This window comes from Globicephala melas, chromosome 4 (genome assembly GCF_963455315.2).
Source record: "Globicephala melas chromosome 4, mGloMel1.2, whole genome shotgun sequence".
NCBI lineage: Eukaryota > Metazoa > Chordata > Mammalia > Artiodactyla > Delphinidae > Globicephala > Globicephala melas.
In genome coordinates this window covers 6,927,824-6,949,286 of record NC_083317.1, presented here as the reverse complement: position 1 = coordinate 6,949,286, position 21,463 = coordinate 6,927,824, and the positions used below count along the sequence as shown (strand labels likewise).

Here is a 21,463-nt window from a genome sequence, read left to right as displayed (position 1 = left end):
GATGACACTTCCAGAGTAAACTGGCTTCCCTGATGGTTGATTTTCATATGGCCACAGAAGAAAATGTTATGGGATGGAGATTTCACACTGAATATTCCACACACAAAGATTATCTTTTCCTCTGCTGCAGTGGTTCGCAAACTGCAACATGCTTCCAAATCACCTGTAAGGTGTGTTAGATCTGATGGCTAAGCCCCACCCTCCAGGGTTTCCAATTCAGCAGGTCTGGGGTGGGGCCTGAGAATTTGCATATTTAACAAGTTCCCAGGTGAGGCTGCTGCTGGCCCTGGGACCCCACTTTGAGCACCACTGCTCTATGATAGATGAAGAGGTTCCAGTTATTTTTAATATTTGATTTCTATAGCCAATCTTTTCCCCATTTGACATGAAAACATTTCACCAAGATTTTTTTAAACCAAGGTTAAGATAAAAAGAAGGAATGGAATGTGATATACCTTTGAGCAGTCCAAAATCTTTTTCATTCTCCAAGTAGTCATCCAAGAACTTCTATTTGGGTGGGATGATGGAAGACCAATAAACATGATGCTCTTTTCTTTAACCATAGGTTACAGGTCAATCCAGGAGGGCTTGCGGGATCTCCATGTTTTCCCTATTTGCCATCACCGCCCCACATCCCAGGTGTCAGTGGTCCCTGCAGCATCTTGCATCCATGGCATGCCCCTCCAGACCCTTGTTCCCAGGTGGCAGGGGCTGCAGCAGCGAAGAGGTGCTTTGGAGGAGCAGAAAGTCCTCTACCTGCACCAGTCCTGACAAGTTGCTTCATCATGAACCCCTCTGAGACATAGCAAGGACATCAAACTGGGAGCAAAAATGAAGTCTTGACTGAGATTTGGGAATCCGCAGAGATTCCACCATGTACAAATTCCAAAAGACTATTTAAAACAAGAAGAGGGCCCATCTCTTGCCAGCAGAAGGGAGATTCTGCAGGGATCTTGAGTGTACATCAGGGCAAACCGAGAGATGGGAAAAGCAGAGAGGAAAAGGTTCTTGATGCCACTATGAATACGAACTGGAGACTGCTCTGGAATTCGATTCTGCAGGAGCAGAGAGTGAACGTTATTTTAAGATATAACTGAATAATTATTTATTTGGGAGAACTCAGCATTATCACGTTATCCAAAATAATCCCCATTGCTCATGCTTGTCATAAAGTTTGCTAATAATCTGGATGGCAGGGGGAGGTGGGACCCTAACTGAAAGCAGCTGTTAAAATTGAAAATGAGAATTACGCCTTGTTTTTATTACTTTGTTCATGATACAATCCTGAAAGAGGGGAACTGAGTGATTATCCGAGTAAATGTCTGTTTATATGCAGAATGTAGGTGTGCTTCAACTTTGCATTGCGAAATAAAAATGACTGATCTTTCCCATTAACACAGTGTGGGTCACCGCAGCTGCCAGCGTTTATGCTTTTACTTATTTATGTCTTCCCTAAGGAGATACAGGCACTTTGCGGGCCCTTCCCAAGCTGCTGTAATTGATGGAGAGTTGGACTTCTTTTAATCCAAGTAATGCCGAGTGTCTGCAGCTTTGGTAATCGGATCCTACCAGCTTTAGAGACCACTGCCAAGGGATCCAGAGCCCAGAGGTTTGGCAACGTCATTTAATCATCGCAAGAGGATTACAGAGTGCAAAACAAGCCCCCAAACAGCGAGGAGATGGGCCAGTTCAGAAACTGACTCAGGCTAGGGAGCTGCCCAGGCTCACCCCCTCTCACAGGGCCTTGCACCCCAGCTCCCGAGCTGCCTTCACCTTGGCCAAGGCCGGCATCCTTTGTGGCACATAGGAGAGAAAGGATGTCAAGGGGAATTGACTTTGGATCAGAGAAATAAACAGTGTCTGATCATCTGTCAGGCTCAGGGTTGGTGAATCCCAAACCAGGGTACCCAGATTATCCTGGTGTGGGAAGGTCAAGGTCACAGTCTACCCGATGAGAGCCTCTGATGGAGAAGCCAAATGGCAAATTTTGAAGCTGTCCCTTGTCTCGTTAAAGTGAGACATTGCTGCGATCTCTGATGCTTTATTTACCAACAATAATACAGTTTACATTGAGAGCAATAGCTTGTTTGCCATCCAATGAATGCTTTATAGCAGGAATTAAGGGTGATTCGTGACTAGGTGAGGATCTGGAATTTCTCAATTACAACCCCAGCTTAGAGGCCTCTCTCCACTCTGGGTCTAACTCTGGAGGCTCCCAGGTGAAAACCTTCAGTCCTTCTGCTCCGGACGGGTCCAGCTGGCAACAAGGCCCCGGAGAGGTCATCACTGTTTGCGTGCCAAGCATGGCATTTGCTTGGCTCTCCCTTGCACGAGTTCCTGGACAAAGGAGAATTCTAACACAAAACCCACCCCTTGCAGCACAAGTTTCTAAAAGGCAACTTTAGTCACTAAAAAAGTGCAATTGCAGACTCCTGTGTAAATCTGATTTGCCATGCTAGGCCAAGCTTATTTTATTACATACATTCTGCATTCTAAGAACTAATAACTTCATATTGTAAACATTAAGCATACAGAGTTAAAGTTCAAGGCCACATTAGATCATTGATTGTCCCTTTTGTCGTGTATCTTTGGCTGGCCGAGATCAACTCGTAGTGTATAAATGCATAAGTTATATAATTATTATATAAAAAGGAAAAAAAAAAAAAACCATTGACTTGTATACTTCATTCTGACAAACGCACAGCGTTCGCGACTCAAAAGGAAACCTGGAGCCCGCCTCGCCCCGATGCCTAGGTGATTTCGGATCGCAGTAGCCCAGAAGGCTAGCTCTTACCTGACCCTGTGGAGAGCAGGGCCCTCACCTAAGGATGAGGTCCTGAATGTTTCTTTTAAATATCAGACAATTCCAGTTACAATTTTTCTTTTGATAAACAAACAAAAAGAGAGATGCACGACTTTGTTTCTGAATTCTACTACTTGCCCTGCCTCCGTGACGCTGTGTCCTTCCTCGTAACACTGGATTTGGTACAACACTGACCGTATGGAACCGCAAGTCTCCATGACTCAATTCTCTGCAGGACCGACACCGTCCTAAGTCCAGTCTTTACTGCTCGAGAAGTTTCTTTCCCAGTCCTTGCCTCCTCGTCTGCTTCTTCCTCTCCCGCCTCATCTGTCTACACCCACACGCTTACCCTCCAGACACATTCTCAGTCCCTCCCTTCGGCTCAGAGCTCCTGTCCTATCATAAAGGAGTTGGAAGCTTTGGGTTGTCTTCACAGTTGGAGAGAGCTGACCGCTCTCCATCAAATGGAATGAATCTGATTTCGCCCAAAACTGCAAGTGCTGATGAGTTCCCTATCAATGTCTATCGATGGGCCACAGTCTGTTTTCTTTTTTTTCTGTGTTGATATGTTTCTCTTTTTAAATACAGGTAGTTTTTTTTTTTTCCTTCAAATGACATTAGAAATGGCATGTTAGGTCCAGACTGTGTTATCTCTATTGCTTGAGTTTAATCCCAGTTTAATGCATGAACAGGATCCCAAAGGCTCCTCTAAGGTTTACATACTTCTTCAGAACATTTTCTTTGGCACTTTGTCCTCATGACTTCATGCTTCTACTTACAATGCCTTTCACAAGGTTGGTCCACAGATGATCTGTCCACGTACATTACACTTGTAGCATCCTCTTTATCTCTGTAGTAATATTTTAGTAATTCCCTCCCACTGAGAGTCTCTGGATCTCTTCCCCGGCTTCCTCCCCCTCAGCCCCAGTCAAGCTTTTTCATTCCTCTTGAGGCACTTCTGATTCATGGTCTCCGATAGAGCTTGTGGCAATTGGTTGGCGGTTGCATGTTGCTGGGAAAGGCCTCTCTCGGGTCTTTAGTAGTAAGTGCCCAGATGCGAAGGCATATGGCTGGCTGGGAGCCTAGTGTTAGGGTAGATCCCTCCTGTTGGTGAATTCCAGTATGGGTTTGGGGCAGCAAAAAAACTGGACGATGTCACGGGGAGGGCTGGAGGGTGGGGGGCCACAAAGTTCATCTTCTGTGGGTGGGTGTGATAGGAGCCCATGTAAGGGAGGTCCGAGGGGTACTTGTACAGGGAGGACTCTGGAGGGTGGGGCTGCAGGGCCTGGGCGATCCCGTGGAAGTCAAACTTGTAGGCATAGCGCTTCCCGTGGACTTTGGTCATGATGTTTTTATCATAGTAGTAACGGAGGGCCCGGCTGAGTTTATCATAGTTCATGTTGGGTTTGCTTTTCCGTTCTCCCCAGCGCCGGGCCACCTCATCTGGATCTGTCATCTTGAACTCCCCGTTGGTGCCTTCCCAGGTGATGCAGTTGGAGTTCGAGCTGTCTGACAGGAGCTCCAGGAGAAACTGCCACAGCTGGATCTGCCCGCTCCCTGATGAGGTGGGAAAAGACAAGAAAACCCCAGTGAGAACAGGATCTGAGCTAAAGGGGTCCTTTCTTCAACGACAGAAGAGGGGGCTGTGGCGTCCCACCCAGACTTCCTTTACCAGGCTGTGTGCCCATCCGTCAGCGGCTGGGGTATTGGCTGCTCTTGTCCCCCAGATCCCCCTGCTTGTCTCCAGAGAACTGCCCTTGGCTGAAGAGGCGCTATTTCATCCACCCCCAGGTAGCCCACAGCCTGATGGACTGACACAGGGTACCAGAGGCCGGCCCCCTTGCCTCGAAGAGGGACCAATTCTGTGATGCTGGCCATGCCCCGGGCTCCGCATGGGATCAGACAAAAGCAGGGCTCCAGCGAAGTCCACAAGCTTCCTTCACTTTCCCCGGTCCAATCCTGCGTCCTCACTCCCTCTCTCCTGAGAAATACCCTTAATTAATCACTTGCACAAGTATCCTTAGCCCAAGCTCTGTGTCTAAGGAAGCTGACCTAAGATGATGATCCTTGGTGACTACCAGGCTGATCTAAAGATCCAGGTCCTTCCTGGAAATGCAAAGAGTTCCTAGAGGTCAGAGTTCAGGTTTGTTCCATCCATTTCTGACTTCCTTAGAAGAATAGCCAAGTCAACGTTGTGTTTTGGGGGTGGAAGGGCTTACTTTTCCTCTTTTGCGAGGCAGAAAGTGCTGTTATGTGGCTGGCAATAATGACTTAATACCATTTATATTGGCTAGGTCAAGTAAAATAATAAAAGTCAGATTTAGGAAATAAACTTCAAAAAGTTTATGGAAAAAAATCGAGAATGGAAGTAAACACCGTTATTTCTAACATAACATTTGGCTGGCATGCAGAAAGCCATTCTGTCAAAACTTTTCCTAGAACAGAATTAACCCACTCAAAATGAGGAAGTTTAGAAAAAAGCTGGCTCTGTTTCAAACCAGATCACCCATTTCCAGTATTTAGGCAAATGCATCTTAACGGAAATCCATGTGTTGTCCCTGCGTTGCAATGCCAATTGTGTTAAGCAGAGTTTCCAAAAGAAAAAACTGTAACAATGAGTGATTGCAAGCCCTCTTGGGGCTTCCAACAGAGTCAATGAGACCTCATTTGACTGGGTGGACACAGAACCCTCTTGATCCCATTGGAGACCTATAGATGTGGCTTTTTGGTTTTATTAAATTCAGAGAAAAATCCAGGCACACCATTCTAGACTCTATGCTACAATACTTTAAGATGATTGATGGCTCCCTAAAAGAGAGAAACATGCAAATATCAACAGTCATACCAGGAGTACCAGGAGAGGCGAAGTACCGGGAATATCTGATCCTGAGTACCAGGAGAAGCTAAGATGCTTTAAGCAGATTTTAGAAGCTTTGAAAATGGACACATGAGGCAGGTCTTTCCTCCCAAACTCCCAAGCACTGCCTTGGGCTTATTACCAAAAAGATTATCTTGTATTATACTATCAATAAATATCAGTAGATAATGATAAAATCATTAAAGGAACTGTTGACTATTCAGGGAATTGATGAAATGTAAAACTCAATTATAGATGTGTTTTCTCTAAATCCTCCCCACTAGCTCACTAGATAAATTGTCCAGCTCATAAATCTTTGTTTCCATGTTGGCTACATGGAAATGGATATGTTTGTGACTTTATCCGTACAACAGCATCATGAGAAAGGTCAGCCTTTTCTGAATTTGTTCTGGAAAATTAGCATTTTCAGTCTAGCAACACATTTGAAATGTATTAACAGCTTGTAGTTCATCGCAATGGAAGCCTTTGCTTTTTCGGGACCACATATTCAAACTGTTCTCAATCAAGTTTTCTTGCCCCCAACATTTCATTAATATGCATTTAAAAAATACAAAGAATAGTTTGAGAAAACCATATGGTTTTAGTATATATATTGTAACCAAAGGATTACTACTTGAAAAAAAATTCCATATATGACCTGGGAATAGGGAAAGACATAGATTTTTGATTTAACAGTGTAACATATGTTTCAATATAAACACATAGAGTTGTTTGAAAATAAATATTCACTGTCAACCTCCTCCCATACAGAGAACAATCCCACAGATTTTGTATAAATACACAGATCTTCCTAAACAGTCAAACTTATACTTGGTATCTATTCAAACCTTGGTATTGCCTCTTGGGAATTTGTCCCTCACCCACTTCTTTTATAAACATGTATAGGAGAGAACCAGTGTACAAAAGTGTTTTCCCATCTCTCCTGTTTCTGAAGAACTAGTAAGTCAGGGAACTAAATTCATGGCTAGAAACTCAAAGTTCAAAGGATGGATGACGAATTTCTCCCTAGACGATTTTACCCATCAGCCCTTGTACACAGTGCTCGGGCCTCTGAGCATTTCAAGAGTCTATGGGAATAAGACACCTGTAAACAAAACTCATCAGCTTCAGAACCTGAGAACAAAACCATAAATGCAAATCAATTAATGTTTAAGTAGATGTTATAAAATGTAACATTATGTCAAGCTCATTACTTGTTAAATTTAATATAACAAAATCCACTGCGTTCACAGTCTACAGCAGGTTTTCTCGCTGTTCGAGAATCCTCAAGGGGGCACAATGTTTGCTGAGAAGTTATAGTCAGTGGTAAATTAAACGAGTTACTTGTGGCCACGAATTTCAAAAGCAATTTATTAAATTCTTCGTTTACTGTCAAAACAATAACACTTACTGTGCACTGAAGGTGCATTTTAGAATATAGAATAGGGATTCCAGAACACGAATGCCTAAGATTTGGAAGCCTGAGTGTGGCTTGGGTATTCCACTGGCCAAACCAACAAGTAAAGGGAGATGCTCTTATAAGACCGGACCTTGCACCCAAACAGCCTCACCACCTGCACCTCAAGAATTACCTTCTTCAGAAAAACTCTTCGTATCTATTTTCTCTCTCTATCCTGATAACCACCTTTGGAACATCAGTAAGGAGTAGCTACTTTTGCCCTAGTTTTGTCCAAGGTAATTAACTAAAAAGGCAGGACCGGGAGGTGGGGGGACCCAAAGATGTCAGCTGCCCACCTACAGGAGAGTCCAGTGGGGTGAAGGGGCATGGGGCGTGGCTTCAAAGAAGACAGAAGGCAATCCTTTAATTCTGGGGAAGAAAGTGTTCTCCAAATGCAATTAAAAGAAAAGAAGAGAAACATACTAGTGAAGAGGTACAGCCTGAGCAAAAAAGGGCAAAACATCTAAACGGTTTATAAACCACAGAGAAAAGCACAGCTGGGGGTGAGTCAGCAGCTGTGGGTCCAGTAGGAGGGGTGTCCCCAAGCAGGGCACTCAGCAGCCAGCTGATGGAGGAACAGAGCCGTAAATAAAGCAGAGAGGGTCTTTAAAGCAGCAACCACCACAGTGGCAATCACTTGGGCTACTTTCTACAGTAGCTGGAGGTGCTGCAGAAAATCCCACGTGCACAGCCTGGACCCCCCAGCGCATCGGGATTCAGGCAGCAGGCATGTGTCTCAGACGGAAGGCTTTGTCTGTGGCTCAGACAGGGCTTGTTGCGGGGGTGGGAGGGGCAGGACAGTATGGTGGCCGGAAGCACCCCTTTGGAGTTGGCACTGTCGCAGCTGAATCCTGGCTCTGCTCACCTGGCTCTCTGTGCCTCAGTGTCCTTGTCTGCAAAATGCAGGTGATGGTAATACTATCAAGATGGTAGTACCATCTTGCAGGATCACTATGAGGGTGAATTCGGTACAGAAGTGCTCTTATCATGATTTGAGCTGGAAACCAGGACTTAAAGAAAGGTACATCCTGGGCTTCCCTGGTGGTGCAGTGGTTGAGAGTCCGCCTGCCGATGTAGGGGACGCGGGTTCGTGCTCCGGTCCGGGAAGATCCCATATGCCGCGGAGCGGCTGGGCCCGTGAGCCATGGCCGCTGAGCCTGCGTGTCCGGAGCCTGTGCTCCGCAACGGGAGAGGCCACAACAGTGAGACGTCCGCCCACGTACCGCCAAAAAAAAAAAAAAAAAAAGAAAGGTACATCCCTTGCCTAGAGCCAGGAGATGCCAAAGGAAAACCACCACCTTCCCCCCAAAAACCCCATGCTGGCCAGGCAAAAGCTGGGAATGGTGGTATTCTCAGGGCTGGCCAGCATCACTGAATGCTGACTGGTACCAGGCATCATTCTGAACATTTTCCACGTGTTTATTTAATCCCCCTCCCCCCAGAATCACGTGATAGCCCATTGTAGGGGTGAGGAATTAGAGCCCAAAGAGGTAGAGTGACTTATCTTGCCCAAGGTCAGCAAGGGTTGGAACCCAGATTCGCCTAGAATCTGGGGCTAAATCACTTTACAACAACACTGCTCTTGCGCCTGGTTTCTGCACACACCTCTGCAGTCTCCTCCAGTCCTTCCCTGGGCCTGGAGCTTGGTGGGTTCCCAGTAGAAGACTGGACACTCCCACCTCCTAACCAATGGAAAAACATCCCTAAAACTGGTCTCTGGTTCCGCATGAAGCAGGTTACACTTTCATGCCCACCATTAGCGACTATCCAGGGAGCACCGAGGGAGCTACTGAACTCCTGCTCCCAGGAAAGCTCTTCCGTGGAAAGGCAATTTCTGTTCATCATAGAAGCCACATTAAATGGTCAGCCATCCTGACGGGACATAAAGGGGCTATGTCGCTAATATCTGATCCAGGACATAATAATGCAGGGACACACTCTTCTCAGCAGAAGAAATACGGTCCAAAGTGCACCCCAAATGCATATTTTGGATAGAGATGTTGCGACGCTGTTATCATCTCGTGCATTCATACTATATGATGTCATCTTTCCATTTAAAATGGTTTAAAAAACGTTTGCATTGTGAAAAGAGGAGAGGCAGCAGTTTAAAGTGGTGAAGGATTTATTTATCAGAGACTGGGAAACTAGAATCAAACAGGAAGAAGCATTCTCATTAATAGAATGATAAGACATTCTGGTTTTAGGGGGAAAGGCCACATGAAAGTAACTGACACACAGCCTAAGGAGAGATGGAGAGAAGGCCTAATTCATTATAAACGAAGTAAAAGAAATCTTTATCTTTGAGTCAAAAGTTGGATGTTGCCACTTTCCCCAGGCCCAATGGGCACAGTCTTTGCTTACGATGCCAGTGTCGCGGACCTCTTAGGTACCAAGACATTTTCCCAGGCCAGTGATGGGTCTGCAGTCTCCTCCTTGCTCGGTCCCAGGTCCCTCTACCCTCCGTGGGCAACCCCAGGCTGCTGGGAACAGCGTGAATAGACACTAAGCCCTCTGCTTAGGGGCCAGCAACTCTCTTTGGCCCCAAGGCACCAACCAAGCCACACCTTTGAACTGCAACAACATGGGCACAGACTTTCACTTCACCAATCTGTGTGGGTGAAAGGGTCGGTTTGGTTTTGTTTGGTGCAGTTTGACATGTTCCTCCTCTTCATCCCTGACCTCAGCCTCATCCCAAGCATTGAAACAGTTGTTAAACTGAAAGGAAATCCTTTCTTTCTATTCTCTTGGTCCTCATTCTCCAAGACCTCCCTCTTCCAGGCTCACTCAGTGGCAGTGGAGAGCCAGAAAATATCAATAAAAGCAGATTTTGGAGACAGAGAGTCACGGTTCAAACCTGGCCTCCCTTCTTATGGGCTGTGTGACCCAGGAGAAGTTACCTAATTTGTCTGGACCTCTGATTCCTTTTCCGTAGGACGAAGATAATGACCTCCCAGGGCTGTTCTGAGACAGACATTTGCCCAGGCATGATATGGGGGAGGGGTGGGGGGAAAGCTATTGAATTGTTATTTCACATTATTGTATTAACTTCCCCAGCGTGTTCCAGCTTCCGTCCTGTTCCCCTTTCTAATCTATCCTGAACATTGCTGCCAGATCAGTCTTCCTGAAGCCTGACTAATAATAATCATCTCAAAACATAGTAATCGTTTTTATGTGAATGGTTATAAAGGCAGTTGCAAATAGAAAGCTGAGCATAGGCAGGAGGACGGACCAAGACCCCGGAGACGTGGCCACCAGGTGGATGCTGGGGTGAACCTGTGTCCATTTCTCCACAGGAATGGAAGCTCCTTGAGGGTCCAGGATGGTATCTTGTTACTCCTTGCATTCATTTATTCAACCAATAATTATTTAGCACCCGGTCTAGGCCCAAGGGGTAGAGCAATAAACAAAACAGACCCTTCTCACTTCTAAGCTGCTTAAAAAATATTTGCTGAATTAGTTAACATTAATCAAAATTTAATGTCAAAGATGTGGATGCCAAATAATGATGATATTTTATGTTTTCAAAAGTATAGATTCCCTGTGGGGATGTACACTGATTGAACCTAAATTTTCCCATTTCTAACCCCATTTTGGCCTCAATGTATAGAAAATATACATTCCAGCTTGTATTTGCAATACTCCTATGACATCTTGGCATCTGAATTTGCTGTTGAGAATATGCAGCATATGCTGTGAATTTCTGAAGTGGATGCCAGCACAGCTGGTTCTGATCTGAATACAAACACATCAAACAATTTGGTTGGCACTGAAGCATGATGACAGGTGACAATCCTTGGCAAGGGACAGGTTACAAATGGGCCAATTAAGAATCTGTACTTTCTCCTGGCACCTGAGTTCAGAAATAGACCATTCATTGAAGATGATCCTAGATTTGAAGTCTTGTGGTTGTCATTATGGTTCTTTTTTTTTTAAGATATTATTTTATCTGCTAGTGTGATGGGTTGAATTGTGGCCCTCCCCCCAAATTCATATGTTGGACTTGCCCAGTACCTCAGCATGTGACGCTATTTGGAAATAGGGTCTTCAGAGAAGTAATCAAGTTAAAGTAATATCATTTGAGGGGGCTCTAATCCAATATGACTGGTGTCCTTAGAAAAAGGGAAATCTGGACACAGACACATATAGAGGTAAAGAGATACAGGCAGAAGACGGCAGCTATAAGCCAAGGAGAGAGGTCTGGAATAGATCCTTCTTTCATGGTCCACAGAGGGAAATAACCCTGACCACTTGATTTTGGACTTCTGTCCTCTAGAACTAGGAGACAATAAATGTCGATGTCTAAACCCCCAGTCTGTGGTACCTTGTTAGAGCAGCCCTAGGAAACAGATACAGTTTGGATTAGGTAATGATGCTCTTTGCGGAAGCTACATCTTAATGTATAACCCGACCCAGTTTTTTCCACTTAGGCAAATAGTCCAGCGAGACCTACAACTTCAGCTTGCTCAGTGGAAGGGATTTCTTGTCTATACAAGTGCGGTTTCAAAATAGCTACTGCCTAAAAGATAACTTTATAAGAGCAAAATCGTCAGCAGTATCTCACCTGGATTTGCAAGGCGGCTACTCGTGGGTCCAAGAATCTGATAAGGATCTACAGCAAAAAGAAAAGAAGTCAGATCCCAAAGACATAGTTGTGAGCAGGTAGGATGCAGCTCCAGGAATAATGCTGACCCACTGGTGTTTCCAGATCTCAGAGCTGAAAATGTCCCCCACGCCAAAGTCCCCCAGCACCACTTCCTGTATTAGAAAAGATGTCACATGGGTCTGAGTGATGCTTCTCAGTAAAGGTCTCCTAGCTGGTGGCCAAGCTCAGATTTGGCCCAGGGTTCCCAACACCTAGCCCAGCGCCCTCTCCATCCCAGGATTTAAACAGGGCAGATGTATTCTGCCAGGGCCGTGTGGGCCGTGACGCTCAGCACACGGGCGGCAGCATCCTGCCACTGTGTTTCCGCACTGGACTTGGCACACACGCTGATGTTGCTGTATGTGACCTGGAAGGTGAAAATCAAAGAACTGCTAGGCCGCAAAGAAGCTGCCTGTGGGCACGCAGCATGTTTTTTCCATATTTATTGCACAGGTTTTGGAAATGTTTTAGCAAAATCTCAAGTCATTCCCAGTTGAGTAGACTGATAATTTAGTCCCTGGTTTACATACGGAGCAGTCCTAAAGAAGACGAAGGAACATTAGTTTAACTTAGAAAGTGACACATTTTAGAAAGAGGCTGCTAAACCTGTTTCTTCTTTTATGGCCACCAAGATGCTCTGTGAAACATACCTAGCTGAGGACGCTGGTCTTCAGTTTTGGGCACTGTGGAAGGAGATGGCTGAGCAGCTGAAAATCCAAAAAACAAAGAGACAATTAGTTATAACTTGTATTTGCTACCAGACTTTGATGCTGTTGTATCATCATTCCATCATTTACCTTAGTTATTAACATAATAGCCTTACTCTTATAATAAGAAACATGGTAAGAAAAAAATTTCCTTTCTAATGAAACCAAATGTAAATGTGGTAGCAACACGAGGGCACTTTTTAAAAATTTATTATTATTTTTAAAATACTTATTTTTAAATAAGTATTTATTTTTAAATATACTTATTTTAAAAATTTATTTTTACCCCACTTTTTGCAAAACTAAAAAAAATTTGAGATGGTTTACAAAACAGATTAAAATGAATCAACTCTAAAATAAAAAGATAAAGGGAAACCACCAGGAAAATATAAAGTAAGGAATACTATAAACATGGCCAAGATTAGGAAATCACCCAGTATTTAATCTGTACTCAAGCATCCTATGAGACATGCATTTGTCTAGAAATGCATTACATCATTCATTACATCATTCACTTCTTCTTGTTATAGAAATAGGTATAATGCCAATAGAGAAAGAATCATTGCATTTAAAGATCAGTTGCGCTTTGTTGCCAAAGGGACAAATGTATGTTGAAAAAGCATAGTTTGGCTACAGAAATTATCATTTACTGCATCAAGAGTTACCCACTGCCTTGTGATGTGAGGATTCAAGGCAGTGGGAACCAACACTGTACCTTTCGACTGGGGGGTGGGGTGGCCGTGACTGGTCCAGGCTGATCTCCTGGGTGGTTCGTAAGGTAAATCTGTAAAGATAAATAAATTGACTAAAAGATCAATGATGTAACTTGATAACAGCTATTTTGTGTGCTTTTTTTTTTGTTTTGTGTTTATTAGAATCAATATTGTGCAAGAAAACCCAGTTATCCAAAGTAATATTCAACCTGGATTCCACAAGATTTGGGTTTTATTTACAAATGATAACTTTGTATCTTTTATTGATCTAACAGTTGCACACCGATTAATCTGAAAACTCCCATGGATGGATTCTCTAGGAGCTGGCTGACTCTTCTAAGGTAATTTCCTGCAATCCTAGGTCAAGACCATATCAAAAGTTTCTTACAATCTAATTTTTCCTGCTTCCCGCTGGAATTGACATAAGTCCATCACCCCTTTATTAGCTTCATGACCTGTCTGAGACACAGCCTACAACGTGGATGAATCAACCGATTTCCTACTTGAGGTCTCACACTAGATCCACCGAATGACGTTCACGTTCCTCCCTTTTCTTCTTCCTTGGAAACGAGCACTGCCTTCTCTTACTTGCCAGATGCCTCTCTCAGCCACCCCTCATCCACTTATATTAAACCAGTCTTAAGGGTCTAGTTATTTTTCTTTTTTTATTAAAATTAATTTTTATCGGAGTATGGTTGCTTTATGATGTTGTGTTAGCCTCCACTGCACAACAGAATGAACCATCCATACGCATACAGATAGCCCCTCCCTTTTGGACTTCCCTCCCATTTAGGTGGGTCTAGTTATTTTCCTACGCAAATGTCTACTCTTTCTCCTTCACTAAATGAATTTAGAATTTCTCTAAAACGAACTGTAAGACTGAAATAGTACTGCCCCCGCAAAACATTGGCAATGCCGTAGAGCTGAAGTATATGCCAATGATTTTTTTTTGTATTTATAATGTATTGCTATTTGTCCCATAAAACTTCATCACACTTTGCATACGCAAATTTAATAATTATACTTCTGCATCCTCAGTGCAAGTTCTATTAATGATTATGACTCTGTCATTTCAAGTTTCCTTTACAAATATATTCCAGAAACGTTATTATGCATGCTCTTACTAACTGTGCCTACATAAAGCTGGGGAGTGGGGTGGCCAACTACACGCAATTTTATTACAGAACCATTTCAAAACTACAACTTGGATTGACGGGTCTCGGTCCAATGCCATGTGTCATTCTGGGCCAGCTGAAAGCCATAGCCAGGTACTTCAGCAGGTGTTCTGCTGCCAGTCACCTGGAGATGACTATAAAATCTCACTTGGAGAGATTTTAAACTTTGTTTAAAATTGGCAGTTTGGTGGGTCAATCTTGAAAAAGCTTGTTGACTGTGTTGCAGAAGACATGTCTCTTCCTAGTTTCATATCCCAGAGAGAACAGCAATGAAATGCAACGTGAAATCCAATGCAGAATTGCCTTAATTTATTTGGTCTGTTTGGCTACAAGCATCTCGACTAGTGTGGTCCGTGAAATCCTACCCTCCAGAGCTTTGGTTGAATTCGATAATTTTTCTTTTGAAACTCTCCTATTGCTCACCACTCCCTCTCCACTGGCATTTCTGTATTTTTGGACTGTAAGCGTTTCCCACCCAGTTCCTCAGATTCTCACTTTTTTGGTGTTGAGGTTACACGTGGGAATTAAATCTGCAGTTGCTATCAATTTACAACTAAATTTCAACTTAAGTCGCTGGGAGCATTTGCACACAGATTCTCATCTAGTTGCATTTTGTCTAGAAAATGGTTAGGCAGAGTTTCAATTTGAGAATTGTCTCAGAAAGAAAAATCTACTAGCAGGGCAACTGTAACAGCATCTCCCCTACTTTAGGAGCAGACAGCCATATCAACATGGGGCTTCTGTCTACCAAATGAAAAAGCAAGAGAATCCAGAAATATGTTCTGGGTCCTTGTTTCTCCACAGACCAGCTGTATCGGCAATGTCTGGAAGCTCGTTAGAAATGCAGAACCTCACTCTAGATCTATTGAATCAGAATCTGCATTTTACCAGATTCTGGTAAAAAATAAAATAAAATAGAACTACCATATGATCCTGCAATCACACTCCTGGGCATATATCTGAAGAAAACCATAATTAGAAAAGATACAGGCACCCCACTGTTCATTGCAGCACTGTTTACAATAGCCAAGACATGGAAGCAACCTAAATGTCCATCAACAGAGGAATGGATAAAGAAGATGTGGTACATATACACAATGGAATATTACTCAGACATAAAAAAGAATGAAATAATGCCATTTGCAGCAACATGGATGGACCTGGAGATTATCATACGAAGTGAAGTAAGGCAGACAGAGAAAGACAAATATCATATGATATCACTTATATGTGGGATCTAAAAAAACCCGATACAAATGAGCTTATATACAAAACAGAAAACAAAAAAAATGATACAAATGAGCTTATATATAAAACAAACACAGAAAACAAACTTATGGTTACTAAAGGGGGGGAGGGATAAATTAGGAGTTTGGGATTAACATATGCTCACTACTATAAATAAAATAGATAACCAACAAGGACCTACTGTATAGCACGGGGAACTATACTCAATATTTTGTAATAACCTGTAAGAGTAAAGAATCTGAAAAAGAAAAAATATATATATACATGTGTATATATATATATATATATATACACACACAGTTTTATATGTATATATAAAACGGAATCATTTTGCTGTACATCTGAAACTAACATGATATTGTAAAACAACTATACTTCAATTATAAAAAGAATCTGTATTTTAACATGGTCCCATTTAACTTGGGTGTACACTGAAGTTTGAGAAAGCCTGTTCTAGACAATTTCCACTATTCTTTTCTAAAAATCTGTGTTCCTACAGATAAGGATTTCAGAAATGCTATCTGAGTGTGTTAACACAAATAAATGTGTGGAAAGAGTTCTAGATTGAATGCTTTCACCTGAAACATTAGAAATGGAATTAATAGCAAGTGTCAGTAGTTAGTCTGCTACTACTTTTTGCCCATGAAATGTGACTGGAAGAAATTAAACACCAAACTACTAATATGAAAATATTCTGAAACTCTTAATTCATAAAGTCCTTCTTTGAGTGTGTAACCGTGTCTCATCCTCCCTTGAAAATCCGTCAGGCCCTAAACAACTCCAAGTCTGATTTTTTGCCAAGAACTGGAGATGTTTATATGAACAATGATTAATGTGTTCATGAACATATTGCCATGGAAGATAAGTGGGCTTTTGTTTTTGTTCATGAAATTCTGCTCCAGTGTTCTCTTATCAGCTACAGATCACAGGCCATGGGCACCAAGCCCCCCTCCTGTGGGATGTGACATTGGGGGGTGTTGAACTAAGGCTTGCTGAGATGGGAGACAATCATCTCAGTGACCTTGTCAGCAGCTACAACACCTCAAAGCAGAGCCAGTTTTGAGCAGTTCTGCTTTTTGGCTCCTTGAAAAATTATTACTCTGTGTACATTTGCTATTTGCCTCTTACGGAGAGTAGATCATAAGACTTCTAGGAAGAACACAGTATACATTGCATTTTTGGTGGTCATTTCAATCCACTCTCCATTTCTCTTCAACTTTAATCTTCAAGGTCATTAACTCTTAGACTTGGCAGAAGGTCCTGTGTCAGGGACAGCTGCTTTCTGGCATGGGTTCTGCTATTTTTTTTCTGTAACAGACAGTGTTTTAAAACAACTTTATAAAAGCCATTTCACAGGCAGCTGAGGGTTACCAAAGAAGTATGCTATATGCCGTGATCTAAACCAAACACCATGAAAACTACAAATAGGGAGTTTGACTGGTGTTGGCCCCCTCCACCCCAGCACCTTTGTTTATTTCCGGGGAGTCAAGATCCGTTCCTGATTCTGAATGAGACTCCTTCCCCCAACCACTCCCTTCCCTAGACATCAATGATGTAAGCAAGCATCCCTGCTGCCCTTCGTGCGGGATTAAGTTCACCAAGTTTTACACTCTCCTTTCATCAAGATTACTGAAGAACAGCCCACTAGCCCTCTTGACATCTACCCACCACTTTATTTTTTTAAAGGACCAGAACTTGGATCATGGGAGAGCTTATCCTCATGCTGGGGATCCATGCCACATGTACAAAGTAACTCTGGAGGTCCCTGGTTGCACTGGATGTGAAAGGTTGAATTTTGCCACTCTCAATGAACTTAGATGCTAATGGCAAAGACAAAGACCGAGCTATTGGCCTAAACCAATCTATAAACCCCTATTTAATGCAAGGAATTTTCAGGGTCAAAGCCGACTGACATGATTAAATCACTCTCTCTTGTCTTCCTCTAGCTCTCCCTAGGGTCTTCTAAACTCCTCTGTCAAAGACAGGGAGAGCTGGGGGCATTGTGCCTTCCCTTTTCAACTAGGCGTACAGATGTACAGATCTGTGGTTAGAGTATAGTTAGGGCAAAGCCAAGAATGCATTTTCAGCCATTTGCTGTGATACAGGCTTTACTTAACTGAGGACACAGTGCACTGGCTGCGTCATCTTGCTATGACTGGAGATGCTGAATGGCACTGAGCTGCAAACTCCAAAGGAGGAATCATTGCAGATTCCGAGAAACCCTTGAGGAGAGCCAGCTGAAAAGGGAAAGTCGAGGCTGCACTTGCTGACCCAAGTCTCCAGTCTCCTTCGATAAAATCCTAGATGGGTATCATGGTGCATGGATTACCATGGTGACGGAGGAGGGGAGGATGGGGTTACAGATCGTCCTGGGCACACACCAGAGCTTTCACATACACTGCTCCTAGGACGCCAAGCAGGGTTCACATCATGAGGTCCAAAACCAGCTTGCAAGTTTCTCTAAGTCAGACCTGTCTCTGTTTATGTCACTTGAGGCCTCAAGGGGCCATGGCCCCAAAAAAAGCATGTGTTCAGCAAAGAAGGAGGGTGTTTACAGGGGAGATGGGGAAAGGGCTTCTGGTCATAATAACTGACTACCCAAGAAACACATGCGACACCATGAAATTCGATCATAAAAAAAGAACGTAAATGGATCTGCCTATGTGCTAGCACTTTCTAAGAGGAGAGGAGAGACTCATCTAAATGCTAATTCAACAAAGGGATCGTGAAAGAGGGTGCATTTTGAATCAGGAAAATCTGGATAAATTAATAGGAACAAGCACAGGCAGAGAGGGGATTGAGGCATGAACGAAAGAGTATATTGTCCATCACGTGTTATCCTGTAAGGTCACTGAACAGTCCCGGACAATTGTGGGGGGGGGGGACTGAAAAGACCCAGTAATTGGACAGGGCAGGCAGTAAGGGGACTCTGGAATAAATGATCTTTTTGCGAAGCTGGGCCATGACAAGAAGAAAAGGTAGACGGGGGTGGTTACTTTAGGAGGAAGGAAAGGAAGGAAGTGGGGGGGGGACACTGGGAAGTTGGACTCAGCAGGATGACACAGGTGGGAGGAAGGAGTCCTCTGTCTCCGTGGATGTGGGATTAGAGAAATGGATGGACACAGTAAACCAAGAGTGCAGGGGAACGGGAACTCAGGTCTCTGTCCCCAAGGACCCAAGGACCTCTCCCAAGGAAAGTCAGCAACCAGCTCTTTCGAAAGCAGTCAGATACCCACCAACCAAAGGGATACGGTCAGATTCCCAGTGACCCCTCCCCCAATGATGTACAACACCCATCCCCCCTGAGCCGTCACAAACTTCTCCAACTGCACCGTTATAAGCTTTCACACTCACAAGACTGTTCCTGCAAGGTTGATCACTGGTCCACCCAAGGTATACAAACAAGTCTGTTCTCCAAGTTTGAATCCCTCAGTCTGGCTGACAGCAAACCGTTCTCTGGCTCATTCACTCTGACTTTCAGTTCTTTGTAGCTCAGACACTAATATTTGTATCTCCTTTCAGAATCACAGCAGCAATCACCAAAACACGTATTTTGGTACAAATCAAGTTTCTTCCAAGTCACACTCGAATGACAGACCCAAGAAAAGAGCATCATCAGGGCTTTGCTAGGTGGATTAGTGTTTGCCACCCTTGTCTCCCCCTGGGCTGAAGCACAGAGGGGTGTCCCAGCCAGAGACCTCCCGGCCACTCTCCTCTCTGACACCTGGACGCGCCATATCTTCCAAATCCACCATATCCTCAAATAGGGAGCAAAGGAGCTCCAGGACCCATTGTTCCGTCTAGGAAGCAACAGGCAGCCGACTGGCTGCTCCGACCATCGTGCTGAACGAACTCATGCGGCCACACAGCCCTGACACCAGCTCACAATCCCTGGCTTTTGCAACTCAGAGGCATCCATGAAATTGCTTCAAATAAACAAACAAATACGCAACCCATGGCCAAATGTTTCACAGATAGCTTTGACTTTTGTGAGTACGTATGGAAACTTCTTTCAAACACTCACAAAATCATGGTGATTTTCCTACACTTCCCATGTCCTCCCAAGGGACCATTTACTGGCAGTAAACTCAGGAATGCCTAGAGCTAGCGTGACACATGTACTTTCATTGTCCTTTCTCAGTACCCACGGCGGGTTTCTTTAGGGTCAATCTAGTTCACTCCAGACCCTGGGTCTTGTCCATGATCAAATGGCCTGTGTCAGAGGTAACTAAGCACTATCGCCAAGGCTTTCCACTATGCTTCCCAGGAGGAACTTCATGAGGTTAGGGGACAGAAAATTGCCAGCCTGAAGTCACAGTACCAGGGCTGTGTTGGGGCGAGAAAAACTCCCAGAAGCATCTTCACCCAGGTTATTCAGCTCACTGCCCCCCCCCCCCGTCTTTTTCACTGGGAAGAAACAGCAGCGCCAAGCTTAGTGCCTGGGACCAGTTCAAACTAGGACTTGGGCAGCCTGGACACGTGACAGACATCCAAGAGCATCAGCTTGGGTCTAAGAAGACGTGACTTCTAGATCCACGAGTGAATAGGGAAAAGCCATCCCACAGCTCTAATCACGCTTCCTCAGCTGTGAGGCTGGCATGTATCATCCAGCTCATGGGGTTGTACATCCCAGCGAGGGGACAGATGCTTGAGCCATGCTTGCCCAATGTCACCCTCTCCTTCTCCACCTGGCAACACCTAATCCTCCTCTGGCATATGGTCCTTCCTCTGCAACGCTTCCTTCCCCCGTTCGTGGAGGGATGAATTCCTTTCCCTTCCTGTTCCCACAGCCTCTGTCGTTAGAGGTGTTGCCTCTACTATACAATCAGTGCTTTAGGTTAAACATCCATATCTGTCTCTCCAGCTCTAGGTACCTAGCCCGTAGGTTAAATGTATATGTGTGTGAGTCTGTTTCTGGCTCTAGATGGCTTTACATCTAGAAACATCTAGAGCTTTAGGCTGTGTGCCTGTGGGCTTGTTCTCTGCTGCACCCCCATGGCTGGCACTCAGGAGGCTCCATGGACAACGGTGGAATGAACAGGCCAGCTTTCTGAAGACAGGAAGCTTTGTAAAGTCTGGTTCATCTTTAGATTCCCAGAATCTAACATCGTGCTTGGCACTAACAGACAGTTGATAGACAGTGATTCTTTTCGTGAATGACGTGTAAATTAATAACCTAATTAAATCATCGGGAAAGACAGAAAGTAAGACTCAGGTGTACATATGATTGATTACATGCTTCTGCTCTGAAAGACTGGCTCTCGTGACAGCTGAGGACCAGCTGCTAGTGTTAGGGGAATGCCTCCTGCTCTGTGCTGTGCCTTGAGGACGGAGAGATTACACTTATGTCCTTCTGTAAACTCGAAACCGGATGGATTCCTTATCGCCAGGCATCCAGGATGCCTTCCTGGCCCATCTGTCTTCGAGAGCAGCTAGTGAAGGGGCTGACCTGCTCATAATCCCACAGTTCGGGGACTGTTTGCGTGATCTCTGGATGGAACGGTCTGATTCTAGGCGCCAGATCCACAGAGGCAGAATAAGACCGTTTAGAGGGTCCGATCCAAGATCAGCTGTCTTTGTGTCTCGTGACGTAGGTCACGGACCTCACAGGACATCCTGGGATGTCTCTCAATAAAGAGATTACACAGGGGTGTTTTCGTACCTGGCCTAGTTGTAATTCTTTGCGTAGCTTCAGGATATACTGAAGTATTTGGGAAAATAAAAGCTGCACCCCCTGCAGACAAAAGGAAAGACAAAACATGTGAAGGTCTTTTGCTGTGGTTGTTGATCTGATCTCAGCAACAGCGCCTAATCTACTTTGCCCCATGACAACCAAGGGAGGTGGCCTCCTAGAACCTG

The 21,463-nt window shown here is 44.2% G+C and overlaps 1 protein-coding gene across 2 annotated transcripts in view; it reads right to left on the bottom strand.

Annotated features, from left to right (window-relative positions):
- Positions 1-1,881: 1,881 nt before the first annotated feature.
- Positions 1,882-21,463, bottom strand: part of ERG (ETS transcription factor ERG) — a 286,020-nt gene continuing 266,438 nt past the window's right edge. For both annotated transcript variants that reach the window (XM_070045389.1, XM_030835419.3), the window contains 5 exons: positions 21,267-21,338; positions 13,184-13,252; positions 12,412-12,468; positions 11,681-11,728; positions 1,882-4,360 (listed from right to left, as the gene is read on the bottom strand). In XM_070045389.1, the coding sequence (XP_069901490.1) occupies positions 3,840-4,360; positions 11,681-11,728; positions 12,412-12,468; positions 13,184-13,252; positions 21,267-21,338 (767 nt within the window). In that variant the 3' untranslated portion in view covers positions 1,882-3,839. The remainder of the gene's footprint in view (positions 4,361-11,680; positions 11,729-12,411; positions 12,469-13,183; positions 13,253-21,266; positions 21,339-21,463) is intronic.